At 46.8% G+C, this 19,693-nt stretch overlaps 1 protein-coding gene across 1 annotated transcript in view; it reads left to right on the forward strand.

Moving 5' to 3' along the window:
- Csmd2 (CUB and Sushi multiple domains 2) overlaps positions 1 to 19,693 on the forward strand; it is a 535,133-nt gene that overhangs the window by 417,122 nt on the left and 98,318 nt on the right. The window contains exons 28-32 of the mRNA XM_076862996.2: positions 1,729 to 1,867; positions 5,092 to 5,279; positions 13,079 to 13,273; positions 14,455 to 14,571; positions 16,939 to 17,052. Of these exons, the coding sequence (XP_076719111.2) occupies positions 1,729 to 1,867; positions 5,092 to 5,279; positions 13,079 to 13,273; positions 14,455 to 14,571; positions 16,939 to 17,052 (753 nt within the window). The remainder of the gene's footprint in view (positions 1 to 1,728; positions 1,868 to 5,091; positions 5,280 to 13,078; positions 13,274 to 14,454; positions 14,572 to 16,938; positions 17,053 to 19,693) is intronic.

Below are 19,693 nucleotides of genomic sequence, written 5' to 3' on the forward strand. Positions count from 1 at the left end.
AGAATCCATTATTATCATTGTTTTTTTATTTGAGATATGAGGAAATGGAGGCTCAGAGAGGGAGGAGAACTTGCCCAGATTCATACAGCCTGTGAGTGGTGTCAGCATTTGAACCCAGGACTGTGTGGTTTCTAAATAAATGCCCTTTTTGCAACTCTTGTCCCTGAGTACAGCCTTCCCGTTTCTTGGCTATCTGGGATGATTGGCAGCTGGTGCCCTCTCCCAGCTGGGTATCTCCATGGTTTGTTAAATCAGCACACCCCTGTTGGTGACACAGCTCGGGAGTCCACCAGGGCCATGGGGTACCCCTGGCAGAGGGCAGAAAAGCCCATTCAGGGTCCTGAGTGGGAAGTGGGTCCCTGGCTATCAGATGCCTGGAACCCACAACTAGTGCACTTCCCAGACTCACCTCATCTTGAGGGGAGAAACCCTCCAGCTGGCAGAGGGAGGTCCAGTGATGACCTTTGCCTAGAGGTGAGGCCTCACAGAGCCCCCCAGGGATGACTCCATGGTGGCCGATGCTTCTGATGAGAGGCAGGTTTTCTACTCTCCCTGGCTACATCTAACTTTCTGGACTGGCCAGAGCAGTGTGTGACTAGGCCTTGCAGTGCTGCTTTATGGTCCTGACATACTGACCGCAGTGTGCCCCTCTATCCAGCCCTCTGCCCTGAGGCTCAGTGGAGAAGAATGAGAGAGACTCAAGTGCCCGACACCCACTCTCTGCACTCTGTGGGTCACTGTCTACTGACCCCACTGCCTCAGCGGTGCCCTGGGGCCCTCTTCTCCTGCTCTTGACCCCACACAGTTCCCAGCTCTCACTCTCTTCAGCCTCCTGCCACAGACAGCAAGAGCCCCAACCAGTGAGGGGGGACCTGGCTCAGGATCTGGGGGAGGTAGCCCAAGAGGTCCCTGGGTGAGAGCTTGCTGGATGACCTGGCCACCTTGCCCCTCCACACCTGTCTGCAATCTCAGGGAAGGGGACCATCTAGGACTCACTGGGGATCTGCAGTGCCCCCATCCAGCTGAGGGAGGCACCCACTTGCTCTTGGCAAAGGGCTTTTGGAAAGCTGGACCATATCTGCAGCCCCAAGTCAATGCCAGGAGCACTGGCAGCAAGGGAGGCCAGCACTTGGCAGGCAGAGACCACCACATTTCCACTCCTTCTGACACGGAGTGGCTGGAACTGGCAGTGATCACCCACAAATCTCCCCTGGAATCTGGATGTGAGGCTGCAGAAGGGTACTGCACAGTTCATGAGTCAGAAAGAGAGATGGCGCCCTGTTGACCATTGACTCCATGCCAAATGCCACAACAGACCCTCCAAGAACACTTACAGCCTCCCCACAGAGCAGATATGATCTCTTTTTATCATACAGGAAAGACACCAAGGCCAGAAAGGTTAGGTCACACAGCCAGGAAGTGGCAAAGCCAAATATGGTTTTAACATAATTTATAGATGTAAAATGCCATGGCATAAAACGGCCCATTTTAAAGGGAACAATTCAGTGTCGTTTGGTACAGTCACAATGTGGTGCCCCTGCGGTCTTCTTCCAACACATCTCCATCACTTCCAAGTCGAACTGTCATCCCATGGTCCCCTCTGCTCCAGCTACATTTTAACTTGGGCCTTTCGGCCCCACCCCGCTTTCTACCTTGCTTATTGTATACCCACTAGCAGGTGACCAGGGGGAAAGGGACAGCCTCACCATCCACCTCCTCTGTCCTCAGCTCCTTGTGGGGGAGACCTGACGGGACCATCGGGAGTCATCCTATCGCCAAATTATCCCGAGCCCTATCCGCCAGGCAAGGAGTGTGACTGGAAAGTGACCGTCTCGCCAGACTACGTCATCGCCCTGGTATTTAACATGTATGTACCTTTCCCCCGGGTGGGAGACGGAGGGTTCAGAGCACCTAGGGGTTTGAGGACCTGGGTCCCCAGGTGAGTAGACACAGATCTGTGGGACCTTGGGAAGTGAGCCAGTCAACAGGAGAGAAAGGAAAACTAGCTTATATTAAATACTTCCTTCCTGAGCTCAGTGGTCCCACACTGTCCCCTCTAGGATCCTTGTCATCATTTCTGACATGGCCATCATGATTTCTTTTCTGATTCAGAAGGGAGGCCCTTGCTGAGGTCTTTTGCGTAGCTTCCTGCATTTTCCTCCTTTGCTCCTCCCCACTCTCTGACAGGGGAGCAGGCTCAGGTCCCCCGCATCCTCCCCGCCTGGCTGCTGGCCCCGCATCCTTCGTCCCCTTTACCTGCAGGCTTGCAGAAGAATTGCCTCCACTTGTTCTTACTCCTCCCTCCCGGTCACCCAACCCAAGGAGTCTGGCCTTGCAGCCACCATCCCACTGCAGCCTCCATTGAGAAAAGACACCAACCGGCTCGGGTTGTCTCACCCGTGCGAGTCTTGACCATGCCCACCACCCGAGGCTGCTTTCCTTTGGTTTTGTTAAGTTCCTCTCCTCTGCTTCTCGGTCTCTTCTGTGTCTTCCCAGCTGCCTTTCCTTGTCCCTGTTCCTCTGCCTGTCTTTGCCATAGCCCCCTCTTTGCACCCAAACCTCCCTCCAAAACAAGCTCGCCCCAGCCCATGGCAGCAGCCTCCTTGGAAGTGAAGGACTATCCTCCCCTGCTGCTGCCCTGGCCTCCTTACAGCTGACGGCCCCATATCCCGCTTCAGGACTGCTCTGCCTGGTGCCTGCGGGCACCGCAGATGAAGCTTGTACAAAACCAAGTACTTTTCCCAGAGCAGCTCTTCTCATCACGGGCAAGTGGCCCTCGCCCACCCTCACTACCTCTTCCGTGAACAGCCAAGGCATCCATCTCTATGCCTTAACTCCCCCTCTGTTTCCCTCTTTTGCATCCTACCAACTCCTGTCTTGTTTTGACCCCTTATCATTTCCCACCTCAATGATGGCTGCGGTCTCCTGACTGGTTCCTCTGCACCATCTTGCCTCCCAGGCTAATTTCTTCTTAAGCTGACAGAGTGAACTTGTCACTCAAAAATGCTGAAATAACTGCCCATTTTCCACTTAAACATCCTATAATGATAGTGCTCAGCAGTATTTAAAAAAAAAAAAAAGAAAAAAAGATGATCATGTAACAATGTGGATAAGTCCCAGAAATCCTATGCTGAGTGGAAGAAGCCAGACACAAAAAAGTCCAGAATATAAAATTCAACTTTATGTGAAGTTTCAGGGTCAGCAAAACTAATTATGATGAGAAGAGCTCAATGGTGGCGGCTTCTGGTACTGGGGAAGATGAACAGGGAAGGGGCCCTAAGAACCTTCTGGGGTGATGGGAATGTTCTGGGTCATGATATGCATGTCAATTTAAAAAGAAATAGATTCTTTATTTTAAAATCTTTTAATGACCTTCTTGTCATAATAAGTTTGAAGTTTTGGGTTTTGCACCAAATGATCTGGCCCTTGCCCGACTCTCGAGAAAGTCCCTCCACCCCATTCGATGTCCAGAACCCCAGCCAGATTGAACATCTGGAGTCACCAGGGTCTCGTAGATTCTGTCATGACCTTGTGACCTTGCCTCTGCTTCTGCCTTCACAGCCATTTCCTACTCCCTCCTTGTCCACCCACTGAGGGTCTTCTCATGTCCCAGGTCTAGCTCAAGCTAGATCTCCATGAACACGTGATCTCCACCCACTCGGGGACACCGTGTGCTCTTGCTCTGCCTTCTGGGAGTTTTGTACTCTGCTCTGTTGGCTATACTCCATGGCTTGCTATAGCACTATCCCCTCCTGGGAGGCAGGGGTGGTATCTGAATGTCTTCCAGTCCTGGGAACCTGGCACAGTGCCTGGCATATTGAGGGTGCTCTGATAAGAAGTCCAAGATTGAAGGAAGGTCGGGACAGACAGAAGGCAATTAATTAAGTTATGATGCCAGACTTCAAAACCCTTCCCAGGAGACTTTGAAAGAGCAGGTGGGAGGAAGCTGAATTACAGAGGCAGGAAGACCATATTACCAACTGGTGGGGTGACTCTTCATCCAGCAACAGTGTGAGAGGATTGGTGGGGTGACCCTACAGCCTGCACCAGTGTGAGAGTGGGCCATGTAGGAAGTGCATGTCTGCCTCCCAGACCCCCACCCTGTCTCCCTACAAGCCTTGGCCTCTTTGTCCCAGAAATGTGGCGGCCTCTCATCATTTCATTCTCAGTCCAGCCAAGTGGTATGTCTTGAGTTTCCAGCTCATGGCTGGACAAGATTGAATTTACATTGAAAATTTGTTTTCTGCAAACTCATTTACTTTTCTATTATTTTTATCTTTGCACACCTGATTGGCATCAATTGCTCTTGCTAGATAGATACTTCAGAGTGGGCCTACTGCATCCCAGACCAGGCCTGTGTTCAAAGTGAGCAGATCAGCCCAGCTGCATTCCAAAGTGGGCGAACCAGTTCACAGGCTGGCCTGCAGGGTGTGAGGGCCCAGGGACTCTGCTGCTGGGCAACACTTGGCATTTTTTATCATTTTTCACTCTAGCCAATCCAGTGGGATAAATTACATTCAGGAGGTTTAATATCCAATTTGCTAAACTAAGATAGTTTTTCAAGTGGATTCCCCCCACTCAACAGGGTCAAGACAGCTAAGAGAGGCATCCCTGGGTGGGGTCCTAGGAGTAGGATGTTAGCAGATCCCGAAAAGAGCTAGAGAACTGGATTGGGATATAAGAAGAATGTTAGGGTCCTGCAAGGGGGCAGGCCCCTTCCCTCCTGGGAATGGCTACCTGGGCAGTTCTTCCCTCTGATGAAAAGAAATGCGGAATAGCATGATATCAAAAACACGGGTGTCAGGTAAGAGACCTAGGTTCTGGATCTTCCTTGGCTAGTCCCTCGGTGCCTAGAGTTGGTGCCTCACTTCCCTTGTGTGTAAGGAGGACAGTAGGTTTTCAGCTAGCTGCAGATTTGGGGACACTGACTCTGGAATCTGACGTCATCATCTTGCCTGACCCCTGAAATCTGGTCCTGGTGGAAGGGTGGTTGCTCCTGGGGAGACCCCATCCTTGCTGTGAGTCTAAGGCCCCAGCATGAGCCTTTCATTTGACCTTCATGGGTGGGGGTGGGATGTTTTTGTTCCCCAGCTTTAACTTGGAGCCTGGCTATGACTTCCTTCATATCTACGATGGACGGGACTCTCTCAGCCCTCTCATAGGAAGCTTCTATGGCTCCCAGCTCCCAGGCCGCATTGAAAGCAGCGGCAACAGTCTCTTCCTCGCCTTCCGCAGCGACGCATCTGTGAGCAATGCTGGCTTTGTGATTGACTACACAGGTAAGGGCCCTGGTGCCAGGGACACTGAAGGAAGGGCCAGCCAGGCCTGGCGGAAGGCAGCAGTGTAGTGCAGAGGGGAAGCTTGGCTGCCCACAGGAGCCCATGCCCACTCTGGCACTGCTGCCCTGCAGGGGCCCTGCCCTCCCTGCAATTCTCCAGGTGGCTTCACCTTTCACGCTCAAATACCCAGGGCCCAGGAGAAGGGGAACAGCTGTCTGTTTTGCATCCCTCTTCTATTTCCAAATCATGGCTCCTCTTCTCCCCCTCTTCTGTGAGGATAGTTCCTCACTCTACCTCACTCTCCTAACCTCACTCCAGGTAATGCCCTCCTGATCACTCCTCTGCCTTAGTGAGGGTTCTAGTATAAGTCCCAATTGTCCTCTCCATACCAAGTCTCCACCATCCTGGATAACTTCAGTGACTATGTCTGAGTCCATCTTCTGCTGCTATAATGTACTAAGGCTAGTACATTATAAAGAAAAGAGGTTTATTTAGCTCACAGTTTGAAATTCCAAGATCAAGTCAGCCCATCTGTTTGACTTCTGGTGAGGGCCTCACGGTGCATGGCATCAAGATGGCAGGAGCCCAAGCAGAAGAGATGACATGATGAGACAGGAAGTCAAAGAGATCACAGAGCCAGGCTCACTCTTTATAACCACAAGAACGACTCTAAACCCTTCCAGAGGCAGTGCCCCACTCATGACCTGACCACCCTCCACTGGGCCTTACCCCTTAAAAGTTTCACCACCTCAGTGTCGCTGCACTAAAGGCCAAGTCTGCACATCAATCTTTGGGGGACATGCTCAGACCATATCCAAACCACAGCAAACCCTATAGAGAGCCTATCTAATCCTAGGGTCACAGTGCTTGATCCTCTGTCCCAAAGACACTCCTTGATCATTCTCTGGCACTTTGTTGAAAACCAGGCACTTTATGCCCCTTCCTGATCATGGTTTTTTGTTTTTGTTTTTGTTTATTTACCTATTCACTTATTTTTTTTCTTGCAGTGCCAGGGATCAAACTCAGAGCCTTGCACATACCAGGAAGGTGCCTCTATCACCGAGCTGCATCCCCAGGCCCCCCACCCCATGCATGTGCTCTCATCCTACCAGTGCTCCCATTCTTTGACTCCCATTGCACCTTTGTATTAATTGATGCAAACTGAATAGTGGAAGAAGTCAAAAGCAAGAGTCAATAATTTTTCCTTAAGGATAGTAAATATTTTAGATTTGCCTATGACAACCATCGTAGCATGAAGCAAAACATAAAGGAACAGGCATGGCCATGTGTCAATAAAAAATTTCTTGCAGAAACAGGTGGTGGTCCCTGCCTAGCCAAGAGCACAGACTGTCAGATTAACTGACTGAAAATTCATGCTCACTACTCAGCGATGGCGGGACCATATGCAAGTTATTTAACTTCTCAAAACCTCCATGTCTGCAAAATAATGGCAGGAAAATTCCTGCCTCATAGAAATGTTGTAAAGATCAATGAGTGTAGGCACTGAAGTCCCTGGTAACTGCCTGGCACCTATCAAACATTCTGTAATGTTCAAACCATATTATTAATAGTGATAAGTATGTTCCAGGCTCTCGGGCACTCATTTTTTTTTTTCTACTCCATTATTCTCTTTTTGACCTTTCTCTCTTCCTTAATTATCCCAGACCCCATTATCCAAATCCCAGCTCCATTTCTTGCTTGATTTGTGTGCTTGGCAAGTTATTATCTCCTAGAACATCATCTTCGAAATGGGGGTAATGAAAATTATGTTGCAGAAGGTTAGGATTAAAAGATATTTTATACATACATATTATATAGAGATATATAGAGATAGATAAAGAGAAGAGAGATGAGCATAATGCCCAGAATGTACACAACACTTTGAGGCTACTCTAGAGATGATAGATTTTGTTGTTGTTGTTATAATCCAAGTTCACTCGGACCTCATCAGCCTCTGTGTACAAATGGGGTCATATTACCAGTTAAAATTAAAAAGTTTCTGGCTCATGTTTCCCACTTGCATAATGCAGAGTCTCAGCCTCTTCAAATGTCCCTTAATCAAATCTTTCTGGAAACCCCTGGGAAGAGCTCATATGAGTTTGCAAATAATGCTAATCATGATAATAGCTAACTCAGCGTTTATCAACTGCCAGCGCTGTCCCGGGTTCTTTATGTCCATCAGCTCCTGGAACTCCTTATAGCTGTCAGTTGTCTGCAATCTGTCAAGCACAATTCCAGAAGATACTTAGTGCACAGACTGTTGGCCTGAACTCTTCTTGCCTCACGGGGCTGACCGGGGGAGTAGATATTTTGCTGGTATCAATACAGATACAGTCAGATGTTCTGGAATTCTAGCTGAAAGCAGGCCTTAGACTCACCTGGGACCCCCATCGCTCCACTCACCACCAATCCCACTGCTGCATCTTCATGATCATTTTTCTTGCTATTTTTCCCTTTATTCATATTCTCATTAGTACCCTCAACTCGCCTGCTCCTGGGCCTGCTATTACGTAAACCTTGACAAACCGCACCCTTTGGAAACCCACACCCAAATGGCAAGGACATTAAGAAAGTTTCACAAACATGACACCTGCAGCTACTATAAGTGACATCGCTCCACTCAAGCCAAGCATTAGCCACTGCCAGAGCTGCCCTGAGTCCTCTGCAATGAAGCTCACAGGGGACAGCCTCACGTCCAAGTCTTCGTTCCCCCGTGGTTGTGTTCCCCTCCTTGCTTCTTCACTCTCCTAGGACAGGCATGTCCTCTCTCTCGACTTGGAATTGCTTCCCAGTTTACATTCCAGTTCCAAGTCCCCATGGGTCTGTCAAAGGGACCAGACTGAATTCAAGTGTCCACTGAGGAAGCATCATGCCATTCAGCTTGTATATCAGAGACGAGACCAGGTCAGGCATTTTTATTTGTTTGTACTATAGATATTAGCTGAGCACCTACTGTGTGCCAGACACTGATACAGGAGCCAAAAACAGAGCAGGGAACCAAAGCCCCTGCCTCCATGGAGTTCACATCATAGTGACAAACAGACTGACAGACACTTCTCATGCAAACGCAATGTTGAAGGCCCACCTAATTCTAAGGCAAAGAGTTTTAGGTGGGTCTTAGTGGCTATGGACCATCTCTGGACCAACCTGCTAGGAGAGGATTCAGAATGTGGTTATCTGTGGGCATTTATTGAACCAGGCCTCTGGGGCACTTCTCCCTGGAATCCATACTCCTGGGTAGCTTTACCCTTTGCTAGAGGAAGCAAAGGGTCAGCGTGGGGAACGTTGTCTTGTGGGGTCAATCACTAACAGTGAGTTCCAGGGAAGGCTTATTGACCTTCTTCTGGCCAGTAAGTCAGTAGAAAGGGTGGGTGGAAAGACCTTTATTTTTCTCTTTTGTGGTGGCCTCCTGTGAGTCAGGAACAGGCTAGAACATCCAGACATGTGTATGAGACCATTTGTTCATTCAACAAGCACTTACTGGGCTCCTCCTTGGCACCATGCCTTCTGCTGGAGATTGAGGATTTGGCCATGAGCAAAATGTCCCTGGTCCCTATCTCAGTCTAACTTAAAGGTGAGTGACCGAAATGGACAATAAGAAGACAAACAAGAAATAAAGAAGTGTACGAAGTTAGGGAAGAAAAGAAAAGACCTCTCTGAGAAAGAATAATAGGGCACCCAATCAGAATGGTAGGTAGCTGGTGACGGACTTGCTGAGCAGGAGCCATTAAGAAAGGGCTTTGACGGTGGAGGAGATCTCTGTGCAAGAGTGGGGGTGGGGTTCAGAAGGAAGGGCTTGAAGTGAGAGAATCTGCAGCAACTCAGGAAAGGTCAAGATAATTCAACTTTTACCAGAAAAGTGCTAGTATATATCTATTTTCTTTTCCAAACCCTTAAAAGTAACACCGTGGGCCTGAGAGTCATGGCCAGATTTCTAACCCAACCCCACCTCCACCTGCTCCTACCCAACCCTCACCAGACACAGCTGTGGGTCTTCCTTTATAAATTCAAAATGGAAACCTCTTCCTCTTTCTTTGCCTATTGTAAAAGTAAAATGATTTTTGGAAGACTTCAAACCACATGGAAGATGTACTCTAAAAAACTTAACATTCCCCTTACCTTCCCCCATCTCCTAAAGGACCATAGTCAACAGTTCATCACCTCATCACAAAGGTTTTATGTAAGTATAAAATAACATAAATTCTATCCCAAGGGTTGGCCAACATTTTCTGCCAAGGGCTAGATAGTAAATGTCTTATTCCATATGGTCTCTGTTGCCACCACTTGGCTCTGCCGTGGAATCACTGAAGCAGCCATGGACAGAATGTAAAAAATGGGCATGACTGTGTTCCAATAAAACTTTATTTACAAACACAGACAGCCGGCAAACTGTGGGATGTGGTTTGCCAAGCCCTATTCTATATGAATGTGATCACACCATATGTACTAGTATGTCATCTGTTTTATTTTTGCCCACCAATAGATCGTGGATATCTTCCCACATTCATTTTCAAAGACTTGTGCTATCCTCTTAAAAGACTACATGTATTTCAGTGGATGGCTCTAATCCAATCTTTCAAACCAGTTCTGTGCTGATCAGATGTTTGGATTGTTATTTTCAGTTTTTTGATGTGACAAAATTTGGAAGTGGACCTTATCTATTAGGACCTGATTCTTTTTATTTTCCCATTTGGGGGAGGCCTGGGTTTTATTTATTATTATTATCATGATGTTTTAGTCATTCCGTTTTATCATTCACAGCTGAGCTCTGGTTTGGCTGACTGAAGACCTGATTTTGGTCTTAATTCTCTCTCTTAATAGCTGAATGGCTTAGAAAATTCATTTAGCTTCTCTGATCATCACACTCCTCATCTGTATCCTGAACATGAGCCTACCTGGCCCTGCCTTCTGCAGAGGGTATTGTGAAACAGAAATGAGATAACAAATTGCAAAGTGCTTTCAAAATTATAGGTGATATTCCTATGTAAGGGTCTATCATCATTGTCATTATCCTTGTCATTATTATTAATGTGATAATGCTTGGAATGATAAGCCCAACTTCCTCTGAAATGTGAGTAAATATACAATAGAGCCTGTTGTTGGAATCAATGATGTGGTTGTTGATTTTCCAAGCTCCAAAATGTTCAGCCAAACAATCTAGCAGCCGCTTATTAAACCTGTGTTATGTGCCAAACATGGCCACTCCTGGTGCCAAGTTCTGTGCTTATTGCCGGGGTTATGAGAGGACTAGATGATTATCTCTACCCTCTAGGAGGTTAGAACCTGCTAGAAAGAAACACACTTACCCAGCCTACCGAGTCAACGTGATGCTATAATCAGGGAAAGAAAATCAGATTCTGCCAGAGAGAATCTGCTCAGAGATGGTGGCATTGAAATGAATAGGAGTTTGCTACACAGTTTGTTCCAAAAGGTTTTTCTAACATGCATATAGGTCCTGGAGCAGTCCTACACAGCTGGGGACCAATGCAGTTGCTTAAACAGGAAGGAAGTTTATTGTCCTTCCAATGAAAGAAATCTGGAGGTAGGCAGGCAGGACTGGGTTCACTTAGGCACCTTTGGTCTTCCTGCTCCATCTGCTGGTCCATGGATCCCACCCTCAAGGTTATCAGAATCCAAGATGGCAACTAGGGTGCCAGCCGTTATGTCTGAGTTCTAGATTGCAGGAAGGAGAAGAAAAGATAGATGGAAAGGCCAATGAGCATTCCCTCGAGTCATCTTCCCTTAATCAGCCTTTCTAGAAGTTTTCATATTTACCAATTAAGGATATTTATAGAGTGCCTCCCATGGGCCAGGCCCTGCAATACAGCCATGAACAAAATGAAAAGCTGCCCCCTGGAAGGGACTTAGAAATTCTCATGGAAGAAGATAGAAAAAATTATCTGAATATATAGTAGATGAGAAAATACTAATCACAGTGGAGAGAAACACAGCAGAATAGAGTGAAGATGAGCACTAGGGCAAGGAATATTGTGATTTTTAAAATAGCTGCTCAGGAAAAATGTCACCAAGATGGAGATGTTTTGGGTTAAATCCGGAAAGAGGTGAGGGAGGGAGCCAGGCAGATGGAGGGATGGATGTTGTGCATGGAGTAAGGTCAGGCCTGGAAGGATGGTCTCCCACTCTGAATGAGAGGAGAGGCTGGCTGTTGGATTGACTTCAGCAGGCCAGATCTGACGTGTTTGCATCTCTCAGGCCAGATTTAGCTGCCCAGGAGGCTGGGAAATGTAGAACTTAGCTGGCACCTTGAACTCTGGATCAAATCTGGATTCCATTATTCAAGGATGAAGGGCGGGGGGATAGACACTGGGTGTCAGTTAATTCTACTTTGCATGAGCTGAGTGAACTTGGTTCCAAATTACTTAATTTCTCTGAACTCAAATAAGATTTGACCCACTTTGAATTTATGAAGAGAATGCACAAATAAGACACAGTGACATTTTATTACATCCCTTTGACAGGGGGATAGTTTTTCAGTTTTATTCATTATTGTATTCCAGTGTCTGGTACAGGGTATGGGCCACTGGCCATTGTGTTCTGACCTCAGTCACAAGGTTTAGGGAGAGGAGAGAGTTGATGCAGGGGTCAAGTTGGTGCAACCCCACCCCCACCCCCAGGGAATGCAGGGAAACCGCTAAGGGGCCCTTTTCCAGGTGAGTGTTTTCTGGGCTCACTTGAGTTTCAGTGCGATAGTGTCTCTGGGACTGCTCCATGCTCAGATGCTAGCAAAGACTTAAAGAGTAGTGTGCCTAGCGTGGCTCAGATGCAAGAGCGGCTAGATGTGACAGAAATGTCAAGATCCTCTCCCATCAGTCAACAGCTTAAGTGGCAGCTAAATAACAGCCTCAAGCAGCAGCTGCCCACTGTGTAGCTAGTCTATAAGGTACCCAGGTGACCACAGATGGCCCTCAGCAAAATTCCTCCTGAACTATTTGCCTCTGAACTCTGATCCCTTGACTCTTTCCTCCTTAGCTCCAACTCTTTGACTGACAGGGTCCTTCTGCAAGGGCTGTCAGCACCTCTCTGTGAGCCCCATCTCTAGACAGCCACCAGGACTCTCACCAAAGTCTGATACATAGTTGCATGTCCCTAGTATGAACTGGCTTCAGGTATGTCCCTCCAATACCCAGCCCTGCTGGGCCTCTTGCCCATCAATGCATTTGGAACAGAACTAAGGGAAGTCAGTGATGGACAGAAGCTAGCAGCAGCTCCCAAGAGCTCATGGCAAGGGAGTCTGTATAGTCCTCCAGGGACTCAGGACCTGCCTGTAGTCCCATCCTTAGGCAACATCGAATGCAACCTTATGCAGTGCAGAGGGACATCTACAAGAGTAGATGCCTGTCAGACACATCCCCTGTAGGCCTGACTGGGAATACATGTAAGAATCAATGACCAAATAGAAAAATGTGGCTGTTTTAATAAATTGGCAAGCACTCCGTATTGAGTGCAAAGCCCTAGAAAACTCTGTTGGAGAATTTCATTTATCCCAGAAGTTGAAGGAACCCAACCCAGAGGTGGGAGTGGTGTTTCCCGGAGCACTGACATCTACTACCATAGCCCTGCATGGCACCATGATGTGGGGTGGGGACCCTGGTTCCCAGCAGCACCTGGGAGCAGCTTCACTCTTCCATGATTTCCAGGCTCAGGTTTCTAACCAAATGTGGAGATATTTCTAGACCTGAAGGGAATAGAACCAGCAATCCTCAGTCTCTAGGTGTTCCTCATGGAAGCAGGTCATTAATGAGCCCTCTGCATGTGGATATGTTTGTCTTTTTTTCTAGAAAACCCACGAGAGTCATGCTTTGACCCCGGTTCCATCAAGAATGGCACACGAGTGGGGTCCGACCTCAAACTGGGCTCTTCCATCACCTACTACTGCCACGGCGGCTATGAGGTGGAGGGCTCCTCGACCCTGAGCTGCATCCTGGGGCCTGATGGGAAGCCCGTGTGGAACAACCCACGGCCTGTCTGCACAGGTGGTGGGAGCCGGGGACAGGAGGGTCTGAGAAACAGCAGGCATGCTGTTGGCCAGGGGGAGGGGAAGGGGACACAGTGTTCAAGGGTGCCTCCTGCAAGCAGGGCCAGCAAACATGGGGGTACTGTGACTGGGGACAGCTAATAACCCACCAGGCGTAGCAGTCCCTGTCAATGTGTCATCTCCCTTGGATCACATAGTGATCTGTTTATTCAGATGGTTGCTCATGTCCTCAATAGAAGCCTACAGATACGTAGCCCAGAGAGCATACCCCAGGGGAAGGGAGCCTAACATGCCCTGGGCTTGTTCCTGAGATTGGGGGAATCACTAAGGGCTCTACTGTGTGGAGTAAGGCCATGGAGTGGGCCACCTCCAAGCGGGCCTGGGTCAGTTGTGGGGTCCTAACAGGGGTGAGAATGTCAGAACTCAAGAGCACAGGATTACCCAAGTTGAAAAGTACAGCCTCAGGTGGGCATGGTCGTGCACACCTGTAATCCAGTGGCTCAGGAGGCTGAGGCAGGAGAATGGCAAGTTCAAAGCCAGCCTCAGCAACTTACTGAGGCCCTAAGCAACTCAGTGAGACCATATCCATAAATAAAACATTATAAAGGACTGGGGATGTAGCTCAGTGCTTAAGTGCCCCTGAGTTCAATTCCTGGTACCCAAAGAAAGAAAGAAAGAAAAGTACAGGCTCCCTTCTGCCTCCATGAGCGAGAGCAGCCCTTCTCTTGCAGAAATTGGCACCAGAGATGGAAACAGAAGGTGGCCACTCCCAGTGGGTTAGTGTGAGGGAACAAACATCAGCCTCTTACTCATGAGACACCAGTTGCCCAGACACACATCTGCCACTGGAAAGCAGAACAGTCTTTTCTAGGCCCCATGTGTGAGCAGGAGAGGCTCCTGACCTGCACCCTAGAGCTGTGCTTTCAGGGACAATGCCAGTGTTAATAGAGGGCAAGGGTTGATGTGTGTCCAAGAGCCCTGGGGTGGGTTTCAGGTCAGGCCAGGAACGGGTGTCCTTGAGCAGGGAAGGGTAGTGTTCTGGGGGCTCCCCTTCTCCATGCTCAGGGCCACCTTCTCAGGGCAGCCCTACAAGGGGCTCTGCTAGGAGCAAGAAGGAGGCTGGGCAGTTAATTAGAAGCCCACAGGGTCACCTGGCCCCCTACCCGGTTTCTCTTTCAGCTCCTTGTGGGGGACAGTATGTGGGTTCAGATGGTGTGGTCCTATCTCCCAACTACCCCCAGAACTACACCAGCGGACAGATCTGCTTGTATTTTGTCACCGTGCCCAAGGACTATGGTATGTGTTATTTTGTTTTATGTTTCCTGACTCTTCTCCCTTATTCCAAGATGGGCAACTCCTCAGGCCTTTCCCAGTGATCCACTCCCTAGTGGGCACGGGCAGAGCAGCCTCCAGCATCTCAGCAGGACACTGAGTGCTGATGCTCCAAAACACACTGCCGGAGGTGTTCCTGACACTGGAGGGAAGGGCTCAAGTGAGGCTGGCCAGAAGCAAGGGTATGGACTTGATGAGGAGCTACCCAGACAGAGGCCAGGTGTCCTGAAGGATCCCCGCCCAACTGTGACTGAGTGGAGGGGCAGAGGGCCCAGCAGCAAGAAGGTGGGGGAGGATAGGATGGAGCTGGGCTTGAAAGTGCAGGTAAGGGATATAGGAGCCACATCACCCATGTCCCATCTGAAAAACAGCCTGTCCCAGAACTATGGATAGGAGGGACAAGAAAAATGTGGGGAGGAGCCACTGCCTTGAGAAGACAGAGAAACCTCCAGAGCCCAAGAGATCCAGACAGGAGCAGCCAAGCTCATCCATCACCTGCTGGGCAGTGGTGACATCTAGGAGTCCTGCCAGCCCTAAAGCATTGAAGAAGATCCTAAAGGGCAACCAGGTGGCCAGCCTGGTTGCTTTCTTCCTGAACCTCTTTGTAGGAGGATTAGCAACTCTTTTAAAACATGGTTGATATTGAGTACAGTGAAGGATGATAATGTGTCCTGATCAGCTAGGAGAGGGAGGGACAGCCTGCACAGAGCTGGCTGCTTATTCCAAAAGGTAGGATGGAGCGAGTCCAGGACAGGGTCTGATGCTTGAGTCACTCAGCAAACATGCAGTAAGCACCTATTGGGGTCAGGCACTCTGTCGAGTCCTGGGCCACTGCAATGGGAGAGACAGCTCCTGTCCCTTTAAACTCCCAGTCTCATCTTCACCCAGGACTCCAGACACCTGTGCACTTGCTCCTGCCTTAGGACCTTCACTGTCCAGCATGCTTATGTGGCAGGAGCTTTAGACCTGCAGGATCAAGGGAGAGTTGTGACAGGTTGTCCAATCCCATCTGCTACTCAGCAGCATCCTTGATAGGCAGACATGAAGTTCATGCTTACATTCCTCTAATGACAAGGCGCTTACCCCTCTGCACCCAGCCAGCCCTGAGGCTGCTCAGTGTCAGTGAGCTGAAATCTGTCTGCGGGCACTGGCTCTAGAGGGGCAGAGATCTGCTCCAGGCATCTTCTCTTCACCAGTGAGGCCAACCTCTGAGACCAGATAAAGGGTATATTTTCCCTTCTGGGTCTGGATCACTTATCTTCCAGCTCAGCTGTCAGCTCTGACATCATTTCAGAGATCTTCCTGTGGTCTCTTATCTAAAGTGACCTGCCTCACCCTCTCTTTCTGTCCATCACCCCAAAACTTAACACTCTCTGAAATGATCTTGTTTATCTAGTTGCTAAGTGTTGGTGTGGATTGGATGGGGCTGTCCCAGTAGAATGCACACTCTAGGAAAGCAGGAACCCCACCTGTCCTGTCCACCACTGCAGGGAGATGCCCCTGCCACCAGCCCGAACCCAGTGCCCATTCTCAGGATACAGAATATTATCTTCCTCCTGCTCCTTGGCCCATAAGTCCAGAGCTAAAGATCTCACTGCAACTGCTGCTGTATTTAGCATTACAAACACTTGCTTATCATGAATCCCTCCCCCTGCCTCAACACATACAACACACGTATACAACACACTTGCACACACAATGCATGCAACATACACACACACATACAGTCTATGTTGTACATAATTAAGGCTCTGAGCCAAAGTGGAGAAGGGTCTACCCAAGCTCTTGCCATCAGCATACCCGGCCAACTGGGAGTCAGGAGCAGACAGAATGAACCCAGGTCTGGCCAATAGCTAAATGGAATTTTGCCTACACAATTTGAATAATCTCTGGAAAAGTCACAAAGATGGTGCACATAGCAAAGGTGGTGTCTGACATCCAATAGGTGCTTAATAAATGTTATGCTCTCTCTTGGGCAAAATGAGGTAGAGATATTGCCTGCTCCATCGACAGTTGCTCCTTCCCCAGGAGCAGGCAGCTATTCGCCACTCTCATCCCTCTTAACCATGGAACATCGGGTATCCGGTCAGCTTCAAAGAAAAAGTAAGGGAGAATCTAGGGTTCCGAGATCACATGGAAAATGGGGATATTGCTGAAAGCCCTTTCAAGACCTCAATTAACTGCTGTCACTGCTTTCTCAGAAGGAATAAGCTTAGCTCAGGGCCACCTCCAACAGCTAGACCTTGGGTGCTGTCCTCAGGACCCCTCTCTGTGCCCACGCAAGCCTCTCTGTCTTCCCACTGATGTTTCCACACCCTGTCTCCTCCGCAGTGGTGTTTGGCCAGTTCGCCTTCTTCCACACGGCTCTCAACGACGTGGTGGAGGTGCATGATGGTCACAGCCAGCACTCTCGGCTCCTCAGCTCCCTCTCAGGCTCCCACACAGGTACCCAGAGCAGGGCCACCAGGGGATGATGGTGGGCTGGGGGCAGGCACCACAGGCCGGCTGCTAGGAATGAGGCCTTGTAAGCAGCAGGGGCCGTAGGTGGACCCTGGGGCTTTGCATCCACCCGCAGAGGGGAGGTCCCGTGGGCGAGGCCCCTGCCTGTGACTTGAGGGCAGGCCTGGCCCTTTTTTTTTCTGATTTTAGGCTTGTTTCATTTTCATTGTAGAAAATTTAAGGGCAAAATGAAATAATCAGAGAATTTAAATTAAAACCACCCAGAAAGAACCACTGATAAGATGTACTACATTTCTTTCCACTCTTTATATCTCCTTAGACTTCATCTTTTACATATTTTATTGAATAAAAACAATAGACATGTTTTAACTGTGAACTTTTCTCTGACTTTTTTTTCATAACAGGGTATTAAAAGGCTGCTTACTAGTATTTCATGTAGTTATTTAAGTATTCATACGTAAGTATGAATTTCCTGGAGATGACGTTTACATTGTTTCTATATTTTACTCTAATTAAGAGTAATTCGAGGTATTATTAAAAAAGTAATTCAAGGTATTATACGTATATCTTTATGCATATCTCTGACTGGTACCTTAGAAGCAGAATGACCAAGTCAAAAGATATGAGAGATCATTGTGGCTTTTTATACAGATCATCAAACACCCCTGTAGAAAGATCTTTTTTTTGGGGGGGGTGCACTTGGGTTATGGCTCAGCAGTAGAGCACTCACCTAGCACAAGCGAGGCACTGAATTCAATCCTTAGCACCACATACAAATAAATAAAATAAAGTTATTGTGTTCAATTACAACTAAAAAAAAATTTTTTTTAAAGACCTTTCTACCTTTTTCACCAACTGTGAATAAGAGGGTGTTATTCTCATGAAACCAGGCAATTAAGACACCCAAAGCATCATCAGTTTGTAAAGCAAAAACAGTATCTCATTTTCTAATTCACCGTTTTTTTTATTACTGGTTAGGTGGTAACCTTTTTATAGTGTGTTTATTCGCCTATGTATTTTCTGTTTGCAAATTTGTGTCGATTTTTCCATTAACACTTGTTTTTCTTATTTATTGAGTAAGAGCTCCATATAATTATAAGCAATATACATTATATACGATAAAACTTTTTGTCTAGATTATATGCTATAAAATGCCTTCCCCTCCAGTTTGTCATTTGCCATTTAATTTTTTTCAGGGTGTTTTAATGTCAGAAAATGGAAATTTCCCATGATATCAAATCTATCAATGTTTCCCTTTATAGTTTTCTCCTTTGCTTTTATGCTGATCAAATAAATATTCCTCTGTGTTTTCTTTTGCTTCTTTTTAGTTTCATTGTTCTGCCTTAATACCCTTGGAATTTATTTTGATTTATTATTTGATACAGAGGATCTAACCAGTCATAGTTAATCAGTTGTCCTAGTAGAATTTTCAAAATGCCAGATTTACATATATTAAATTTCTATGAAGTGAAGGGTCTGTTCCTAGACTTTTCCTCCAGTGTTTATTCTTATATCACTTTTAGTTATTGTAACACTTTTACCGTTACTATTGTAGTGTTTAATGTTACAACCATTTTAAATACATGCTCTTATCAATCCCCATGGTCATTCTTTGTTTTGAATTCTTTTTATTGACTCTTCTTGCTTACTTCTTTGTTTCTGAATAAAATTTAGAACTATTTTATCAACTTAAAAAATTGCATCAAGAATTTGACTGGAATTTCATAAAACATAGATTAAACCAGAGAGAACCCACATCTTTAGGTGAACACTTCTACCTATCCAGGAACGTGGTCTATCTCGCCATTCGTTTACTTTTGTAATTTGGGGGAAGGTGCAATGATTTTTATTTAAGCAATATTCATTTTTGTTGTTGTTAACTTTATTCCTAGAGACTTCATTGAGATGTTTTGTGGCCCTTTGTGTTGCTGCCACAAATGTATCTTTTTCTCGCCTCATTGTGTTTTCTAACTGGTCTTTGTTACTAAATTCCAAGACAGGCATATTTTTGGTATATTCATCTTGAATCTTCCAAAATAGTGCTACCATTGTCAACTAATTCTTGGCCATTAAGCAAGAAGCAATGTGATTTGCAAATAAATTTACTTCATTTTGCTTCCCTCTTTTCCGTGTTTTTTCTTTTCTTTCTCTGTTTCCTTCCATGATCACTGGTCTATTCAAGCATATTACTTTGATTTCAGCGGTAATTTTTTTTTTTTTACCAAAAAATTTTGTGTCATCATTTCTTTTAAATTTAGCAACATAATTCATATAATATACTAGGATAATGTTTACTATCCTTCGTTTACTTTGTTTGCTGCTTATATCCCCTGACCCTGTATGCTGAATGCTATATTCATAGTTTCCCTTTTTTTCAACTGTAGGCGAGGTTTTGTGTTTTTTGTTGTTGTAGTTGGTTGGTTAGTTGGTTTTTAAATTTTTCTCTTGCTCCAATTTATCAAATTTTCAACACAGTTTATTGTTATTTTCTAATTAACCTCTAATAATTTCATAATTTCTCTCCTCTTTTGCCTCTTCAAATTATTTTGTTCTTCTTGTTCAACTTCTTGAATTGGGTTTCCGCCCCCCCCATGTAAGAAAGAGTACATATACAGCAGAATATTCA

Source organism: Callospermophilus lateralis, chromosome 7 (assembly GCF_048772815.1).
Source record: "Callospermophilus lateralis isolate mCalLat2 chromosome 7, mCalLat2.hap1, whole genome shotgun sequence".
Lineage (NCBI taxonomy): Eukaryota > Metazoa > Chordata > Mammalia > Rodentia > Sciuridae > Callospermophilus > Callospermophilus lateralis.